Genomic DNA, 19,360 nt, shown 5'->3' on the forward strand with positions numbered 1-19,360 from the left:
AATAATAATAATAATAATAATAATAAAACAGAGACTTCTTCTTTCGACTAAAGATAAACTCTTATGAATGATCTTTTTCAAGACGATGAAAAGAATGAAACGATCGGACAAGTTTAAATTTACATCCACCAGTAGGCACGCGTGAAACGCACCGAGGAATTTGCCCTAATGAGCGTGGAACGAAGGGGTGTCATTTTAGACGCTCTTTCCTCTTCCCATCGACATGGACAGCTTTGCTCCTGGGGGTGTTGTCAGTACGGCAAATATGTTGACAGGTCATTCAACATCTTTCCGCTGCTGCTAACGGAGGATCCCCGGTTGAAGATGCGTGACTGAAGCGATGTTGCACCTCAGAATATCCATAGCTAAGATTGGACTCACTTCTGCTGCAAAAACTTACTCTGTTTAGGACGAAGAATTTTAACAAGAGAATTATTAATAACAGGGAAGGGAACTTGAAAGAACCTGAATAGAATATGCGACGATCAAAAAAGACAAGCGTTCTGTTTCTAAATTAAAAAATAAATTAGATCGAGTAGGCGATGTTCTCAGCGTATCGATGATTTTGACCAATTTTGACATTTGCAAATCAACGCACTTTGCATTTGTTCACGCGATACGTTTTTATCCAGATCCGTGGTATCGAAAATTTCCGCAAATCCGTGGTCACTATTGCGAGAAAACATCCACGGTGAACGTTCTTACGGGCTCGCGCGTCTTTCAAATGCGCGTCACCGGAGAACAACTAACCGTAGCCCGTAGAAAGTTGTAAACGTGTTATGTAATTCAAAATTCAAAGGATAAATGTTAATTAAAACGACGAACGAAGAAATAGCGAAAAGCCTTGAGGAAATTCGAGTTTGTACGAGCCCTTGTAAAAATATGTACGTGCAATTTTTCATAGGAAGAAAGTACTGTCAGATCGTAGGTGATACTGTTTCATTCATCTAACAAAACTAATTTACTGGTTGCGATGCCCCACTGCACCACCAATTTTGCCTGGTACTTGGGAAAGTTCATCGCAGGATTCACAGGGATGCTTTTCTTCTATTTTGGTTTCTTGAAAGAGAGGTAAGTATCAACTTGATGGACAAATAAGAAGGGAAGTTCTTAATAAAAAGATGTATTTGTTCCAGGGAATATAAATGTTTGTGTAAAGCAAGAATGAGAGAGTTCGTGCGTCGTAAAGGAGAAAAGTGAGTCACGTTGGTCATACGTGCGAGATTTCTCTAAGGAACCATTTGTCTTATCTCTTAGAACTCCTAAAGAATATCACGTATCGTATGACCAGCAATATCATGTTCATGGCATAATCATAAGTTCTAATACTTAGTACTAATTCCTGTCCCATAGACGACCATGCAGATGTGAATGCAAAGAAGGGTAAGTTATTTAAGAAACAATAACAATACTATGAAACTCTTTAAGTTGTTCAAAGGGTTTCAATACTTATCACAAGTAAATTAAATAAGAATTTTATTGATTATTATTTACAGAGCACGAGACAAAGTCTATGCTTGCGGGTGTAGAAAACGTTTGGACATGTGAGAATTATGATTAATCGTTTATTGTGTTTCTTACTGATGCTAATAAATAAATAAATAAATAAATAAATAAATAAATAAATAAATAAATAAATAAATAAATGTTTAGGGTACTCGAGGATAAGGGAATGGTTCCTCGAAAACGATCCAGTGATGATATCGAAGACTGCACTTGCATTAAGCAGAGGTCTTCCTAAAAATGACAATGGTAATTTCGACTTCTCCAGCGAATCGCTGTAAGTCTTACCATAATGAATCAATTCAGCTGTAAAGCAAGTTCAATGATTCTGTGGTTGCTTCGATTGCAGATATATTATTGATAAATTGCATGTGCTGCTCAACGTTGCACGATCAGAGAACAAAGGTAAATTAAAGGAAAAAGCTACCTTTCAGTCTGTTTCATTAATCACGATGTTAACAACCTCATCGAATTCAGCTTGCAGACTCGTCCACAAGCGTACGAAAAAAACGATTGCGTAGAAATTGTTTGTTTCGTCACTGTAGCGGAACCGTATATCCTCAGAAATTCATGAAAAGAAGAAGAAGAAAGCATCCCTGCGTTCGTATACGTGTCTCCCAAGACATGGTTGTAGATTACTGGAAGACATGCGATAAACTGGAACCAGGTACGAGCAATGTTAACGATGCAAAAATGCACGAAAAACGTGTAGATGCAGAAGATAAGAATATAAAGGTGTTACAGAAATCTGAGAAAGAAATTGCAAACAAAGGTGTTAGTAATATGAATTCTTTTGAAAATGAAGAGAAACAAAAGGATGTTGGAAAAGAAGATTTTGAATTATGCAGAGATAAAACAGATTCAGAATCAAAAACGTTGCTTGAATCTTTATGCGTTTGCAAAGAAAAAGCTAGCATTGATTACAATTCTTCTAAACTGTCTGAAATTGAACACAATGTTGAACTGAATCAAACTTTTTGTCAGTGTGTTAATAAACAGAATATTTCTGCAGAAGTAGCCAACATTAGAAGGAAGAAACATTGGCCGAAATGCTTCAGTAAAGGTACTCTTGAAGTGCACGCGAACGATAGTGTATGTAGAACCGAGAAAATTGATGTAGATAAATATTCTTCGAGAAAGACCTTGTTTAAGGAATCGGAAAGCGACACGAGTATCAGTGAATCAATGATCACGGATAATGGCATGGATTCCATTTTATATCGCGAATTACGTAAAAAATGCGTAGAAAATAGAAAAAATATCGACGAAAAGACTGAAGACTTGTTTGATAATGTATCATCGTTTTTTTCGAGGCAGAAACAAAAATGCAAATCAAAACGGTTTGTAAATAAGCATAGATTTCATTGGAAAGATACATGTTCCATTACTGATCGACAAAACGATGACACGTTACAGAAAAAAAACCTGTCAAAACATTTTTCTCAAAATTGCTTTTGCACCGCAAATTATAACAGTTCTCGAGAGTCATCATACTCAAAACTACGCCCTTATCATCGTTATAAAGTGTTTACAAATTTGCGAAAGAATAACTGTCCGTGTGAACATGTAAACACGAAGAAGAAGAAGAAGAAGAATAATAATAATAATAATAATAATCATCATTCGGTCACTAAAACTCGTCCGTCCAAGTATACAGCACAATCACTGCGCTACAAAGAAAAACCTACATTAATCATTTTCAAGAATAATAAATCCAACAGGTCAAAAATTCTTGAAGAAACGAAATTCGATAACTCCACATATTCGTCGTCGTACAGTTCGTCGACGATTCTTACAGACATTACTGTAAATTCTCTTCAAGACGATCCAGTTGTCTGTTGGTATCCCCATTACAAATCATCTCGTTATGTGTCTTCAACCAGTCCACAGAAATATAGTAAGTACAACACAAGAATCAATCCCAGTGAACTAGTATCCTCGTCGTCGTGTTTATCTTCGTCCAAACGATGTCATTCTTCGGCGATAATGTCACAAAATTCCGTTTACAACGAGCAACGATCAGTTTCTTCCTTCTCCTCCTCCTGTACACGTATACCACGATGGGAAAGAAGATACCCAAGGATCGAGAAAAGAACAAAAATCTGCTATTCTTCACCTTCATCCTCGTGTTCCTTGACATCTCTGTCAACGTACAGAGATAACTATAACTTAGAAAGGAGTAATATTAATCAGACCACTTGCAACAGAGTGATGAAGAGATTAACTGATGAAGTGAAGGAATTGAAGGAAACACAAAAATCGTGGCGACGGCCAAGGTGTTGTGAACAGGAGGGGAGAATAATATACACGGATAAACCTCACGTTGCTTGGAACCTTAAGAATACGTATTAGATAAGTAGTAAGAATAATATAAACAGTGTAGAAGAAAATAATCTCGCTTTATGCGCTTTATAAAGAAAACGATAAATTGGAGCATGGAAGAATATTGTAACAACGATCGTTTAAATGATTCTTTTATACAGTAAGATAATGCATAGAGAATCCAAGCGTGGACGCTTGTAATTAAATTGTGCGACAATGAGAAAAGCGTAAGCAATAACAGTAACGAGTACACATAATTGGCAGGTACCGAGTTAGCACTGAAACTCCATGAATAAATTGGACGTGGTGCAAAGGAGTGACGTGTCTCGTTGGACGCTTGGAAAATCTGAAACTCGATTAATACGCGTCGTGTCTGTAGGTGAAGAGTCTATAAGTAGATCTTCTACGGACACGAACGTCACTCATATTCATATATTATATGTTCTGACCTGGTAGACGAAAGTCTTCCTTTAACGCTAACCTAACGAGATATCCACAATGGTTATTACTATACATGCATCATGCAATGCAACGATATACATCTTTGCCAAAAATTTCAGCTACAATTTAGTCGACGAAGAAAAATATGTTTAATTCGTTGTATAACGCTTGTAGGTTTTTCAGTAGACATTTTTATAGATGTTTCTCGTTTGATATATAGATGTTGGTTATTTGTTTTAACAAATAAAACGTTTGCTAACTTTTCTTACATCCAGAATATTAATTTTAGATTTTAAACGTAACTCGAAAAAGACGATTCATCATCTTCGCGTTTTAATCAACCAAGAAATAAAAAGCTGCAATTGATCGACGTATTAATGTTCGGTGTTTGCAAACTCCATTTTTTCGCAAGCTTCTCTCGTCTTAATCTTGTCGAGAATCTCTCTGAATGGCGGGCTTTGTAAAGGAAACGTCGCAGCTGCGTCCCTTTCGTTGCCTTGTATTTTGCACGCATTCCGATGAAATAAAACGAGAACAGTAAGGGGTGCCGACTTGAACCGAGAAGAAATATTTCGAAACGGGATGTTAAATGAGAGAACTGTCCAACTGTCACTCCGTCTAGTACCCAGTTTCTTTAGCACTTAACGAAAATATGAGCCAAAATGAATCTATATATTTTCGGTATTCATGTTACAAATATACTCGTAACGCCTATACGTCAAATTTTCTTTTGTTAATGACTCGATTCCAAAATTGTATTTCAACAATAAAAGACCAACCACGGCGCTTAAATTTATAAATTTATTTTAGAATAAACTTCCTTCCCATTCGTATAGATTTATATGTATATAAATACATAAAGATGTATATACAAATTAATATTGTACTTATCAATGAAAATCTATTGACAATTTCATTTCTAAATTAAATACGACGTATTAGCAATAATTGCTCCTTGTTGGAAACATTTTCCAATCCATTCGCTCTTAACAACTGTTAATGATTCCCGTGACTTATCTTCGATCAAGTTTTCAAGTTCAGGATTTATGAAATCTTTACTAATAAATACGTGTGTAACGGAATCGTCCAGGGTTTCTTTAATCGTTCCACCCATAAAATGAAACTCAAACTTTGATCCATTTGACGGATCATCAAAGTAGCCTACTATGCCTCGAAAATTGGAATATGGTGATATGCCATCCTCAAATAATTCTTCATCTATTTCTTTCATTTGCGCGCAATCAAGTTCATGGGCTATCTTCTAAAACAATTTCATATAAAGTTATTACATCATATACCTTATATAATAATAGGATAAAATATCATTTCGATATGATACCATTGCTTCAATCCTTTTAAACGAACGTAACAAACTCTCTTTGTTCGCATTTACAGTAAAGCTATCGTAATAATCATCATAATATTGTGCTAATCGTTGCTTTGTCGATTCACGACTGGATATTAAGTCCCATGGTAAAAAGTCTTGTAACGATGGCCAATTTTCTTCTTTAGTAACTCGTCTGAACCAATCTAATGTCACTACATCATACCTTTTACTCTTTATGATATTGTTTGCTCTGGACTAAAAACATATGTTACATATTATTTGTGACACAATCAAAGAAAAACATTTAATATAACTTTTAATGTATTCACCGTTCTAGGATTGTCAACAATAATACAATAGTTATTTTTCGACGGGCTTTGCACAACCTTTGCTTTATGCTGCAAAAGAATTTCTTCAATACGTTCCTTAGGTAATTCATTATCTCCATTTATCACATAAATTTCTTTATCATCAAAAAGTCGAGTAAGACAATTGTCATAATTGCTAAATTTCATTGTTTTACTTTCGAATTTTGGTAAACGATATTTTATTTTGCGTAGTTTTTGTTTAGGGGATTCTTCTATGTCCTCGTAATTTACTTCTCGTTTTGTTAATTTCTGAATTGGTCGTGTATCCTAAACAGTGATGAAATATACCATAATCAAATGAAATTTATTTATCAAATCATATATACCTTAATTAAAGATAAAAGTTCGTCCGTAGTACAAACACTGTACCATGGTTTATCAGTTCTAACTTTCATAACTCTAGGAAATCGTAAACTATATCCTGTTGGATAATCATTACTTTGCGTCATCTCTGTAGCTCGTATTGTCACAATAATGGAATCAACAGGCCGAATCCATTTATCTGGCGGCTGAAGCTAGAAAATTTTAATATTAGACACTATATACTTAATTATTTATTTCAATTAAGGCTTACCCTAGGAGACACCACATTTTGTGGATGTTCTGTGTGCCATTTTCCTTCAAACATTTTCCAAAGTTCTTTCAATGTTTCTAGAGAAAAACCGTTGCTAACAGATACAACGGAAAAAAATTCCGTAGGATTCTCACCAGAAATTTCTGGTGGTGAGGCTACTCCCATTAAAAAGCTTTTCATTAAACCCATAAATTTTCCTTCGCCATAATAACCACCAAGAATAATTAAATCTACATCTTGCACTAAATCATCGGAGTACTGAAATGATATTGTTTATGAAAACAGAACGAATATGTCAACAATGTTTAACAATACTTTAAAGAATACAATTACCTCAGCTTTTATTTTATAACAACCATTACCATCGCGCACATTTGGTTTATATTTACTGTTACATTCTTTTAATACAATCCCTTCTTCTTTGTTTTGAATACTTTCATTAAATATTTTACGTAATTCCTCACTTTCAAAGAAAAAGAATTGTAAATTATGAACGTAAAATGCTGTTTTATAGTCGCCAGTAATAATTGATTTTATACCTGTTAGAAATTTTAGTAGATTTACACAACATTAGACATCCTTCTTCCTCTTTAAATGCATCTTTTAAAATCTCTAATCTTTTTGCATAAGGTTCATTATTAAGTAAAGTATCATTATACATGATAATATCAAAAGCAACAAAACATGGCTGATGATGACTATTTTCTGAAAGCTTCTTAACATCAAAACTCATTCCTTTTGAACCAAACGATTTCCTTTCTTTATGCCAACCCATCAATTCACCATCAAGAATGATTGATTTGCATTCTGGATTTAATAGTCGACTAAATACACCACTCATGAAACCTAAAATAACAAAGTTTTAGTGTTTCAAACACATATTTTTGCAATTAAAGTATGAACATACCTAAAGAACTAGTTTCACCATAACTAGGATTATCTGTGATATCATATCCTTGTCTTGTAAAATATTTATATTTGCCATCTTTCATATGCATTTGAGATCGTTCACCATCATATTTAGTTTGTATAAAATACTCCTTATTTGAATCAAAAAGTTTCTCTACATCTTCAATGTGACATCTTTCCAACAGCATAGGTTTGAAATGAAAGAAAACTTTAATATTATGATGATATCTCAATTGACGATCATATAATGTATCGCAAACTTGATGCAAATTAGATGATACTTCAAACGATCTATTTGCATCAGGATGAAAGACTAAAAAGTATAATATTCTTAAACATATCCAATTAAACAATTCTATGTAAAATTTTTGTATAGAAATAAACCTTGTAATATTCTCTTTGTCCCAATACCAAGTTTTAAATCTTTTAGAATAATTCGTGTTATCCATTTAAATTCTAATGGGTTTATTTTTGCCAATAACATCTTAAATATTTCATCCTTATGTTGAATACTTTCACCTGATATATTATCAAGAAATTCATTAATATATTCTATTGTGAAATTGGAACTGTTACGTAGTAAATGATTTTGTAAAATATAATAAGCTTTTCCTGCAAAATCACATCCAGCAATCTTCTTCCTTGTTGGTGCTCTAAAACAAATTTATTTTTATTTTATACAATAGTAATACAAATAATATTAAATAAAACAGACACCAATTAATCATCTTACTTGTATTGCAGAAGTTTCTTTGCATGCTTGCTATTTTTACCCAAACAAAACACGCGAATGTAAAGACCGGCAAGTGATTTTTCCTTTAAATTGTGTGGTCCTCGTTCACGTTCAAGATGAGGCAAGATTAATCTCATTACAGGATAGAGTGAAACATCCTAATCATACAAGTTTAATTAAGTTTCATAATAAACTTGTTATTTATTGTTGCTGAAATTCGATTAGAAAATATAAAAATTGTACCATATCTGGAAATTCCGCTTTTAATTTGAGGCTGATAATACGACATTGTTGGATAAATTTCTCTAACACCTCAACCTTCTTAGCGCTGGATGCTTTTTCAGTTTCTTTAAAGACATTGCACAGTTTCTTAAATTCAATTTTAGAAGCTAATGACATTTCGTTTTTCTATAAAAGATAATATTGATTAATCATTCAATAACATTTTTGCAATTAAAAAGATGTGGTTCATTTAGAAAAATATTTGAATTTTTACAATATATTTGTAATGTTTACATGTTTATTTACAATACTATAATTTAAATTACATTCACGCTTTTTATAATTTTCATACAAAATTCTTGTTTTACAGACAATAAATTATAAATTAGTTTTATAAATCGATACTCCTAAACTAAACTGTAATGTAATTTTCAAGATACATTCTTGCTAATAAATAATTTTCAGATTGTAAATAAATAAGATGTAAATTAAAAGCAGCTTCTTTTTTTAAGTCCAAGAGATGCGAGTTTTTTTCAATTAAATCTCCAGGATCCTTGGTGAGCACTAATTTATAAAAGTGTACGGCTGCGGGTAATAAACCAATTTGATGAAATACGCGTCCCATATTGTAGTATGTTTCTTGTTCCCCATTTTTGCCCCGTAACTGAGAATATTTCTTCAGAAAGGCAATAGCTAAAACACAAAAGGAGAAATTTATATTTTATTTATGACATAAAATCATTAAGTAAATCATAATTTTATGTTTTCTAATATATATATGTGTATATATATATATATATATATATATATATATATATATAGACATAATTATAATTACCCTGAATTACAAGTTGATTCTTCTTAGATGAAAATTTTTGACATGACATTTGTAATAAAGTTACACCAATAAGTAATGCCAATAGAGCACTGGGCATTACTTTGAAGAGAGAAATATAATCATTGAGTGCATATTTATATGTTCCAGAAATAAGGCAATTATTTGCATGCATTATATTCAGATAAGAAAATATATCTTCTCTTCCAAGAAGACGCATTATAAATCTGTTGTGTCTTGAATCTTCTGCTTTCTGAACAATGATATTTAGCAAATTCCAAGAACTTGGCTTTTCGCAAGCCCGTATCAACGATCGCACGATGTTATACCCATGATAGGAATCATTATTGTAAATACAAGATAGTAAACATAAAAACATAATATGAAAATTCCTTTTCTCAAATCTTTTTGATGTTAAAGCGCTAAAACAGATCCGTTGCAATAAGCCATACTTCTTTAATCTACAAGCTAATTTACACATTTGTAGAAGCAAGAAGAATTCTTTTTTCTCGCTCAGTTCTGAATTATTTGAAAAGATTGGTGCGTTTTCTTCTTCAAACTTTTCTCCGCGCGAAAATCGATGCAGCTGTAAAGTTTCTAAACGTTGTCGCAATACACACGCTCTACTTAATGCACTCACTTCAACTTTGTTTCTTATATGTGCACAATGTCTGGAGAAAAGTAACATACCAGACTGAAAATACTCATTGTATCTTTTTACTTTGAAAAGCAGCAATGTTCTTTGATAAATGACTTCTAGATCTAAAGTGTCTGATTCAGGATCTTGATGAAGAATTTCTATTGCTTTATTATACTGACCCTTCAATTGATATAGTTTAGCTAGCGCTATTCTTGCACCTAAATGCTGGGGTGATAGTTTTCTGACATTTTCATAAGACTTTATTGCTTTTTTTAAGTCTTTACAGCCAACCCAACATTCGGCGTGCCGTAACCACACTGCAGCTAAACTATAATTGGTACTATTCACTAAAGGATCTAATAACATTAAGGCACGTTCGAATTCCTTTTTTCCCATTAAAGCTTCTGCTATGTCTAAAAACAGATCTCCAGAAACTTCTGGATTTTCGTATAGATAAAACTTAGGTAATAGTGTTACAGCTAGTTTCATCTGATCCAATTCAATAAGTGTTATTAAAAATTTTGCTTTTAAGTCGACGACAACATCGTCCGGTACTCCGCAAGCTTCTATTTCACATATATCCTGATCTTCAGATTCTTCATTCTTCTCATTTCCATCTTTCTTTTTAACCCAAATACTTGTATATCTGGTCAAAATATTTAAACATCTTTTAAACTTCTTTAGAGCTATTAATATCTCAGTCATAATATTAACTTCTTCTAAAGTAATAAAAGAGGGACATTTAAAAAAAATATTCTCCATTGCTTCTAATGCTTGTTCATTGTTGTTTTCTTCCATGTGTCGTTTAGCTAACATTTTAGCATATTTAATTATATGTTCACCATTCTCAGGTTCCAACTGATGAACCAATTTCAAGAATCCTTTTAAATAAGCTCTCTTATCCCCATATTTTTCTAAAAGTTCAGCTCGTGTTTCATATAAACGTACATCTTTAGGACTTGCTTGAATTGCTTTATTATAGCATGTTATAGCTTGTTTTATATCTCCACTTTCCAGTGACATATTAGCTAATCTTACCCATTGATCAGCATCTTTTGGACTAAGGTGTGCTGCTATCAAGGCACACTGCAATGATTTCTCTGGTTGATCTGTTTCATATATCATTGCCAGTGTATGAAATGGTTCTGGAGCACTTGGCACTTGTCTAAAGAAAGTCATAATATTTATATTATTTCATTTCATTTCATTCTCCTAAAATATCATGTACTGATCATCTTGGGAAATAGACTTGCCTAATTATTTCCATACATATTTGAGCAGCTAGTTCTGTGTCTCCTCTTGCAAATCTTAAATTTGCTTCACCCATAAGGCCTTGCAGAACTGGAGGTAACGTTCTTTTTTTCCTTTTATAACGTACTTGTGCTCCAGTTTGTGATTTTAATGCTTTCTGATGAACAGTTTTACTTGTTTCTATTTCTTCATTTTCATAGTTACTTCTATAAACAAAGAATTTTATAACTATATGTTTGATATGCGAATTACAAATGAGACTCTTTATGAGACTACCTATGAGAATCAACTTCTATAGTTTCTAAGCCTACACTTTGATCCATTCTTGAAGAATACTCAGAGAATGTTAATTCTCCATTTAGAAACTGTTTTGTTAATTGCTCTTCTTCATCTGCTGTTAATAACATATCCTGATCTTCTAAATCTGTAGTAATATCCATAGCAGAGCTACTTTGTTCAGAAACATCTGATATAACATTCTGAGGTATATCTTGAATCTTTAAAGCTTTTGTTTCAACAAATTCTGTCATATCCACATTCATATTATTTAAAGCATTTTCATCCAGTTCTTCTATAATTACTGGTGCTATAGTAGTGTTTTCATCAACTGTCATATTATTTTCTTCAGTTGAGAGTTGAGAATTAAGTTCATTCGTGTCATTGTACACACTAAATGCCATTATCAAACTATTTACTTTTTGCACACACCACAGAACACTAAAAGTATTTGTTGAAAAATATATTTAAAATAGTTAAACAAAACTAATAATAGACCATTATTGTCATATAATAATAATGAAATAAATAATTTATTAGACAGTTTATTTTTCTATTTTGTAGAAAACATCGGACAAGTAATAATACACATATGTATGAGGAATATATTGTAAAAATCACTTATTAAAGATGTAAATATTTATATACAATATATTCATATATATAACAATTAGCTGTTAATGAAGTTTATAATAAACAAATTCATATTAAAGGTTAAGCTATAAGTTGTATATCTTACTCACAGTTAAAATTCGATAAAAATTCTTTAATTGTTTCAGTAAATATAACTCCTTGAAGTAAATTTTCATTAAATATAGTACATAATGAATGTATTTTAATTTTTATGTCGATGACAATAGAGTACACTTAAACGTCTGATATCACTTATGCGAAGTTCTGTAAACAGTGCGATAATAAACTGCATTATGTCTTACTTGTTCGTTATTCATTGGTATAGTTTATATACAGTAAAGTGTATCAATTATATTTCAGGAAAATAAGGAGCACAAGAATATGCAATGAAAATGTATGTTTCGAATACTTTAATCTTTCAATTGAAGTGGGCTTTTATTTTAAGAACATTGAGGTTATGACATCAAAATAAGATTTTAGCAACAAAAAAACGTCTTTACATCGTTTTTAGATTTCTTAAACACTAACTTAATAAACAGATTACATATTACCTTCTTATTATTCAAAATATTAAAATACAGAATGATTTGGAAAAATACTGTTTCATAAATTATGTCTTTCTACTACATGTAAGTTTTATACACCACAATATGCACAAATTATAATAAACAGAATTAATTTTATATTAACTAAATTAATAATTGAGTACTTTGAACATTGTAAGTAATTTGTAAGTATAATAGATAATACATAATTTATTTTTACAGTTAGAAGGGATATTAATTAATATACTTTTTATAACAAGTTTTAATGAAATTTAACATATTTTCTTTTGCCTTTCAAATAAATTTTGCTTTATTTTCAGCAGATGATAGTATGAAGCCACATAAATGTTGGCTATATATAACTTTATTATTAGTACTTGATATTATCATCAAACTGTCTCACAATCAAGTAAATTGTTTAGTTGAAAGCAAAGATTCAAATCCACAATTACATAACAATGCCAAATTACCATGTTGTGGCAATAGCCCTGAACAGGTAAAGGTTCACTTTGCTAGCAGAATCATTGAAAATGAATATATTGTTGCATTCAAAGGATATTACAAACCGCATACACGCGAGAATTATATAAAGGCTGCATTGAATTCATCTGGTATTCATAATTGGAAGATTATATTTCGTGACAATTTGGCTAGCAATTTTCCCAGTGATTTTGATGTTGTTCTCTTGGAAGAAACAGACAAACATAGTGGTCTTGATGCCTTAACAGATCATCCTCTTATTAGGAGGGTAACTTCTCAAAGACTTGTACAGAGAAGTTTGAAATTTGTCAATGTATCAGAAGATGCTGATTTTCCAGAATATAAAAATTTTAAAAGAAAAATTAACAATTATGTGAGTTTTGCGCATACAAAATTAAATTTATAACAGTTTGTATAATTAAGAATATAGTAACAATAGATGTCTTAAAATGTAATGAATTTTAGAACAATCAGTTTTGGCAATCAACCAATAGACATACATCACGTAGATTACTAAGAGCTATACCAAGGCAGATTACAAGCATTCTTCAAGCCGATGCTTTATGGGGAATGGGTGTTACTGGAAATGGTGTTAAGGTATATAGTATTATAGCTTGAGATAAATTTTCATAAAATTTAAGAAAGTAAAATTGTATGTAACACAAATGATGAACACCATTAGGTAGCAATATTTGATACAGGACTAGCAGCTACTCATCCACATTTTAAAAAAATTAAAGAACGTTCAAACTGGACAAATGAAAAAACATTGGAAGATGGCTTAGGTCATGGAACATTCGTAGCCGGAGTTATTGCATCCTCTTGTATAGACTGCCTTGGTTTTGCACCAGATGCCGAACTTCATATTTTTCGTGTCTTTACAAACACTCAGGTAGCTTTCTTATTGTTTTCTGATATGTACATTTTCAGTTTTCAAAATATTAAAAAATGTGTTTTTTAACAGGTATCTTATACCTCGTGGTTTTTGGATGCATTCAACTATGCCATTCTAACAAAAGTTACAGTATTGAATCTTAGTATTGGAGGACCAGATTTTATGGATCATCCATTTGTTGATAAAGTATGGGAATTAACAGCAAATGGTGTGATTATGGTCTCCGCGATTGGTAACGATGGACCTCTGTATGGGTAAAAAACTAAAAATCATTATTCTGTTTTTAAATTTTGTAATTGTATGATATAAATAAGTTTGATTTTAATGAATATAGCACGTTAAATAACCCTGCGGATCAAATGGACGTTATTGGAGTAGGCGGAATTAATTGGGAAGATCAAATAGCAAGATTTTCGTCACGTGGTATGACTACATGGGAATTACCGTCTGGATATGGAAGAGTAAAACCTGATTTAGTTACATATGGATCAGGAGTACGAGGATCGGCATTACAAACAGGTTGCAGAACATTATCTGGAACTTCTGTTGCCAGTCCCGTGGTTGCTGGTGCTGTAGCACTTTTAGCCAGCGGGTTTGTACAACCAGATGGATCTCAATCAGTAAAACAAAGAGTAATTATGTTCAAAATTTATATCATCATTATATTGTAAAATCACAATTTTATATAAAAGTTATTTGTATTTTCAGGTAACTCCAGCAAGTATGAAACAGGCATTACTTGGTTCTGCACGTCGTTTACCCGGAGTTGGAATGTTTGAACAAGGTGCTGGAAAATTAGATCTTTTACGTGCATTTCACTTTCTCCGTTCATATACACCAGTCGCTACTCTTAGTCCGAGGTAATTGTCGTTTTTGATTATATTATATAATTCATTCATAATATACCATACGCTTTAATAATATCTGTAATAATAACAGTTATATAGATTTAACCGAATGTCAGTACATGTGGCCATACTGTACACAAGCCGTATACCATTCTGGTATGCCTACAATTGTAAATATAACTATAATAAATGGTTTGGGAGTATCTGGCCATGTAGCAGAATTCGTATGGCATCCTTATACTGGTAATGGCAACGGTGAACGAATTGATGTATCAGTAACTTATAGCGATGTTCTTTGGCCGTGGTCTGGATGGTTAGCAGTTGCTATAACAGTTCCATCATCTGCTCGTGACTGGCAAGGCATAGCACAAGGTTATATCTATTTTATGATACGTATTTCTTATATTTTTCTTTTTACATAGGGAAAAAAATACAATAGTTATTTTGGTATATAGGTCACATATCTATTACAATTGAATCACCATCAAGTAATGGAGAAGAAAAGTCTAGACAGTCTAAAATAGAATTGCCTTTAAAAGCAAAAGTTATTCCTACACCTCCACGACAGTGAGTACTCAAATTTTCTGTATAATATTAAATAATATACTATTATGTAACATACACTTTATTTAATGAAATTACACGTTTGTTTACTGATAGTAAACGTGTTTTATGGGATCAATATCATAATCTGCGTTATCCTCCTGGATATTTCCCACGAGATGATTTACGTGCAAAAAATGATCCTCTTGATTGGAATGGAGATCATATTCACACCAATTTTAAGGATATGTATCAGCATTTACGTAATGCTGGTTATTATTTAGAAGTACTTGGTGCTCCATTTACTTGTTTTAATGCGAAGAACTATGGTACTTTACTTATTGTAGATAGCGAAGAAGAATTTTTTCCTGAAGAGGTAATGTTACATATATTATGCAATTGTCGACGGTAATCTTTTAAAAACAATGATAAATCTATTCCAGGTGACTAAATTAAAAAAAGATGTAGAAGAGGAGGGTCTTTCTGTAGTTGTATTTGCAGATTGGTATAATGTCACTGTTATGAGAAAAGTGAAATTTTATGATGAAAATACTAGACAGTGGTGGATACCAGATACCGGAGGTGCAAATATACCGGCTCTGAATGATTTACTATATTCTAATTGGGGAATAGCATTTGGGGATCAAGTACGCAATGGTCAATTTACCCTTGGTCAACATCCCCCTGTAACTTTTGCTTCCGGTACTACAATTACTCGGTAGGAGGACCAAAAAATTTAGTTATTGTATTGCTTACAACTGAACTACGTTGAATTCACAGAATTAGTAAATAAGTTACTAAGAAAAGAAAAAAAAATATATGTATATATTTTTTCATTAATCAAGATTTCCAAAGGATGGAGTTATCCTTTATGCGGAACTACGTGATCAGGGGCAAGAACTCTTATTAGAATCAGACTCAAAGTCAACAATGTCCGTGCCAATTCTTGGACTTTTTCAGACAAATGATTATAAAAGTATTAAAGAAATGCATAATGAAAATCTCAGCAATAATGAAGTACCAACGAACGAAAATTCAGAAAAAAATATTATGAAAGATCAAGCAAATATTATACCCGGTAGAATTGTAGTATATGGAGATTCGAATTGCATTGATGACAGTCATTTACAAAAACGTATGTTCCTGAAAACAATCTTTAGTTCAATCATCATTATATTATTTTTTTTCATCAAATATGTGTACTAATTTTATTATGTATCTTTAGCTTGCTTTTGGATGCTCGATGCTATATTGGAATACACAACAGCAGGACATATCGCAACCGTGTTTACAGACGAAAGTCAAACCAAGGCAAAAATTCTTGAAAAATCTAGTATTTTAGACACCAATAAATTGCCACAACGTATGGAAGGAAGTCATTTAAGACGTCATAGTAAAGTATTATTACCAGAAAACATTAATGTTGGACGTATTCGGCCGCTACCACCTTGTCCCACTATTACTCTTGCTACTCCAAAACCTTTAAACGAATCTGTCCCCATGTATGTAACTGGACATTTTGTTAAATTTTTATCTAATTAATAAGTTAACAATATTAACATGATTTACAAATTTAATCCTATTTTAGAAATCTTTATAAACCTCAAAAGTTACTGTCTATCGGAGATACGGTAGCTGTAGTAAATCCGGTTTTGCAAGATGCAAGCCCTTTATGGCTTAGAAGAAGAGTCGGGGGTGCAAACATTCCTACATTGCACTATCCAGAACGAAATATTGTCATCGATGATTTGAAAGAAAATAATCAAGATAACAGTGAAATATTAACAAGTAAGTGGAGCTATATGGCAGGAATAATTATCATAGGAAGTATCTTTCTCTGTTTATTAAATCGATGGAATTGCTTAATATCAAAAAGGCATTCTCGGAGAAAACGAACAGTCGGTAGATTACGCAGAGTTATTCAAACAATTTCTCTACGCAGAGTGCCTCAAATGTGATTGTATATTTGATAAACCTTTAACTAATTCAAGATAATATTAAATTATCAGGTGGTAAACGGTTAAATATAAAACAAACTATATTATGTGCCTTTGAATACATAGTAAACAATATAAATCTGGAAATTATATAAATTATTTTGATAAATTTTGTGTATTGTTAATTGATTTTAAACGGCGCAAATTTCTGTCAGTATGCATCAAGAATGCATTTATTCCTTCACTTAATTATCTAAAATAAGTTAACATACTAACTCGTTATTACTAACTCGAATATCACAATGTGTTAATAAAGTGAATGAAATAAAGTAAATATAAACTGAAGCTATAAAGTCGTAAGGATAAAATCTTAAATTAAGTGTTAATAAATTTTATATACTTATTTTTTATATTTTATTCTTTTAATTCATAGTACATTTATTTGTAGTGAACAAGCATATGTGCAAAAAATATATCAACAATTATTACCTTGTGATATCCAATAATCATATGTATACGTAATCTTTTTTTTTTTGCTACATAAGTAATTTTAATAAGTGATAATATAGCATTTTTAAGTTGTAAATATTACGATTTGATAAAACAGATTATTGAAATAACAAAAATAATAATAAAACCATTTGTTTTTATACAGGAAACTATTTAATGATATAAAAACATTACAATGTATTATAATTATTTCTATACATATACATATAATGTTCCCTGTCTATATAATCATACATTTTTAAAACTTTTTATATTACAATTATTCTTTAATTGTAAAATGGATTGTATGTAATCCAATGCGCTCTATCTTGTTCTGCTGCCGATTTATGAGTAGTAAAAATACTTTTAAAAACTTCTGATGCCTTGGGATCTTTAGCAACACTGTAATTATCTTTAACTTTTTTATATGCTGGATCTTCAGCTTCACATCTGTTATTTACTTTAGTGGCAGCAACCTTATCATCTTTCTTAATTTTTTTCTTTGGTGCTTCTTCCTGTTTAACATCTTCAGTTTGATTATCCTCGCTAAGTTTCTGCTTTTTAAATTTCTTCTTAAGCGTCTTTCTAAGCATCATATTTGTTTCCATCAATTTGAAATCATCACCTTCTGCATTTATAATAACAATATCTGTCTCAGTAAAAGGTTGCTGACACTGATGACAAATCTAAAAAAACAAAAACATTTTAACATGTAAATAATTATGTCTTATTATAACACATTTATTTTTATATTACATTGATACTTACTGTAGTTTTGACTTCTTTAAGTGCACGTTCACTCATTACACATCCACATGACCATAAGAAGCAAAACTTGTATTTGCCATTCATCTCCAATCCAATAACTGGACAAATGTAAGGACTTCTACCCTCATCTGTATAACAGTCACCCTTTTTAGCTTTATTACCATCGAATGCTGGATTTCCTGTCAGATTTAAATTCTTTACATCTTTTAAGCTTTTGATATGTTCAGCTGATTTTGGAAGTGTGCTTCTATCAAGAAGACCTTCCAATACAGATTCTTTGCTATAAAGACGTCCTAGAGCACAGCCAACAACTGGTGCCTGTAGTGGTAATTGTTTTATTGAACAATGTCTCCATTTGAATGCTAATTCTGCCTCCTTATCTTTCTATGAAAGGGAATTATACATTTATTGTAGATATCATAAGCATGTCAATTATGTAAAAATTTAATAACAAACTACCTGTTCTGGCTTCTTTTTAACTCTTACAAGTTCATCCCTACGAGGAATAGTTCCACCATCGCAACCCATTATGTATTATTCTTTGTAAAATTAAGAAACGATTACAAATTACTTGACTTTATCAAAAACGTCAAATGTTATTATAGACTGAGCAACGTTCACGCATGAGCGATGATGCGTAGCGTGTTACAGTGCTACCAATCGTTTCTGATAATGAAATCATTTTTTTGATGAATATAACGTCCTCAAATCAAAAGAATTTGTATTCGCTCGTCCAACCTTTGCAATACGGATATACAAAAACAAATGTTAGTAGTAAAAAATAATGTTTATTTTAACGTATTGATCGGAATGTAAACGTT

At 31.7% G+C, this 19,360-nt stretch overlaps 5 protein-coding genes across 9 annotated transcripts; 2 read left to right on the forward strand and 3 right to left on the reverse strand.

Moving 5' to 3' along the window:
- Positions 1 to 699: 699 nt before the first annotated feature.
- On the forward strand, positions 700 to 2,379 carry LOC117602844 (uncharacterized). 2 transcript variants are annotated; one of them, XM_076691291.1, is made up of 8 exons: positions 700 to 1,071; positions 1,137 to 1,196; positions 1,334 to 1,383; positions 1,497 to 1,544; positions 1,654 to 1,752; positions 1,853 to 1,908; positions 1,981 to 2,170; positions 2,248 to 2,379. In XM_076691291.1, the coding sequence occupies exons 1-8, from the start codon at positions 974 to 976 to the stop codon at positions 2,253 to 2,255; spliced, it is 609 nt and encodes a 202-aa protein (XP_076547406.1). In that variant the 5' UTR covers positions 700 to 973; the 3' UTR covers positions 2,256 to 2,379. The 2 variants fall into 2 exon arrangements, with proteins under 2 accessions (XP_076547406.1, XP_034177246.2); XM_034321355.2 differs by lacking the exon at positions 2,248 to 2,379 and having other exon boundaries at positions 1,654 to 1,780; positions 1,981 to 2,238.
- Positions 2,380 to 3,108: 729 nt separating this feature from the next.
- DNAlig4 (DNA ligase 4) lies at positions 3,109 to 12,601 on the reverse strand. Its single transcript, XM_076691290.1, has 12 exons — positions 12,586 to 12,601; positions 8,421 to 8,585; positions 8,178 to 8,335; positions 7,829 to 8,097; positions 7,443 to 7,757; positions 7,075 to 7,381; positions 6,869 to 6,998; positions 6,536 to 6,793; positions 6,288 to 6,476; positions 5,923 to 6,228; positions 5,606 to 5,848; positions 3,109 to 5,527 (listed from the first exon to the last, which is right to left on the reverse strand). Exons 2-12 carry the CDS (start codon positions 8,574 to 8,576, stop codon positions 5,186 to 5,188), a joined length of 2,673 nt encoding a protein of 890 aa, XP_076547405.1. The 5' UTR covers positions 8,577 to 8,585; positions 12,586 to 12,601; the 3' UTR covers positions 3,109 to 5,185.
- LOC143305206 (general transcription factor 3C polypeptide 3) lies at positions 8,708 to 12,284 on the reverse strand. Its single transcript, XM_034321351.2, has 5 exons — positions 12,145 to 12,284; positions 11,402 to 11,842; positions 11,128 to 11,331; positions 9,238 to 11,039; positions 8,708 to 9,092 (listed from the first exon to the last, which is right to left on the reverse strand). The coding sequence occupies exons 2-5, from the start codon at positions 11,803 to 11,805 to the stop codon at positions 8,812 to 8,814; spliced, it is 2,691 nt and encodes an 896-aa protein (XP_034177242.2). The 5' UTR covers positions 11,806 to 11,842; positions 12,145 to 12,284; the 3' UTR covers positions 8,708 to 8,811.
- S1P (membrane-bound transcription factor site-1 protease) lies at positions 12,290 to 18,287 on the forward strand. Of its 4 annotated transcripts, none has more exons than XM_034321343.2 (14): positions 12,290 to 12,428; positions 12,900 to 13,432; positions 13,525 to 13,656; positions 13,742 to 13,951; positions 14,024 to 14,208; positions 14,289 to 14,586; positions 14,663 to 14,814; positions 14,894 to 15,174; positions 15,258 to 15,369; positions 15,463 to 15,721; positions 15,789 to 16,063; positions 16,191 to 16,480; positions 16,571 to 16,847; positions 16,934 to 18,287. In XM_034321343.2, the coding sequence occupies exons 2-14, from the start codon at positions 12,911 to 12,913 to the stop codon at positions 17,301 to 17,303; spliced, it is 3,363 nt and encodes a 1,120-aa protein (XP_034177234.2). In that variant the 5' UTR covers positions 12,290 to 12,428; positions 12,900 to 12,910; the 3' UTR covers positions 17,304 to 18,287. The 4 variants fall into 4 exon arrangements, with proteins under 4 accessions (XP_034177234.2, XP_034177232.2, XP_034177231.2 ...); XM_034321341.2 differs by having other exon boundaries at positions 12,293 to 12,428; positions 12,903 to 13,432; XM_034321340.2 differs by having other exon boundaries at positions 12,295 to 12,663.
- Positions 18,023 to 19,191, reverse strand: LOC117602849 (replication termination factor 2). Its single transcript, XM_034321363.2, has 3 exons — positions 18,999 to 19,191; positions 18,540 to 18,923; positions 18,023 to 18,457 (listed from the first exon to the last, which is right to left on the reverse strand). Exons 1-3 carry the CDS (start codon positions 19,065 to 19,067, stop codon positions 18,059 to 18,061), a joined length of 852 nt encoding a protein of 283 aa, XP_034177254.2. The 5' UTR covers positions 19,068 to 19,191; the 3' UTR covers positions 18,023 to 18,058.
- Positions 19,192 to 19,360: the final 169 nt, after the last annotated feature.

Source organism: Osmia lignaria, chromosome 12 (genome assembly GCF_051020975.1).
Source record: "Osmia lignaria lignaria isolate PbOS001 chromosome 12, iyOsmLign1, whole genome shotgun sequence".
NCBI lineage: Eukaryota > Metazoa > Arthropoda > Insecta > Hymenoptera > Megachilidae > Osmia > Osmia lignaria.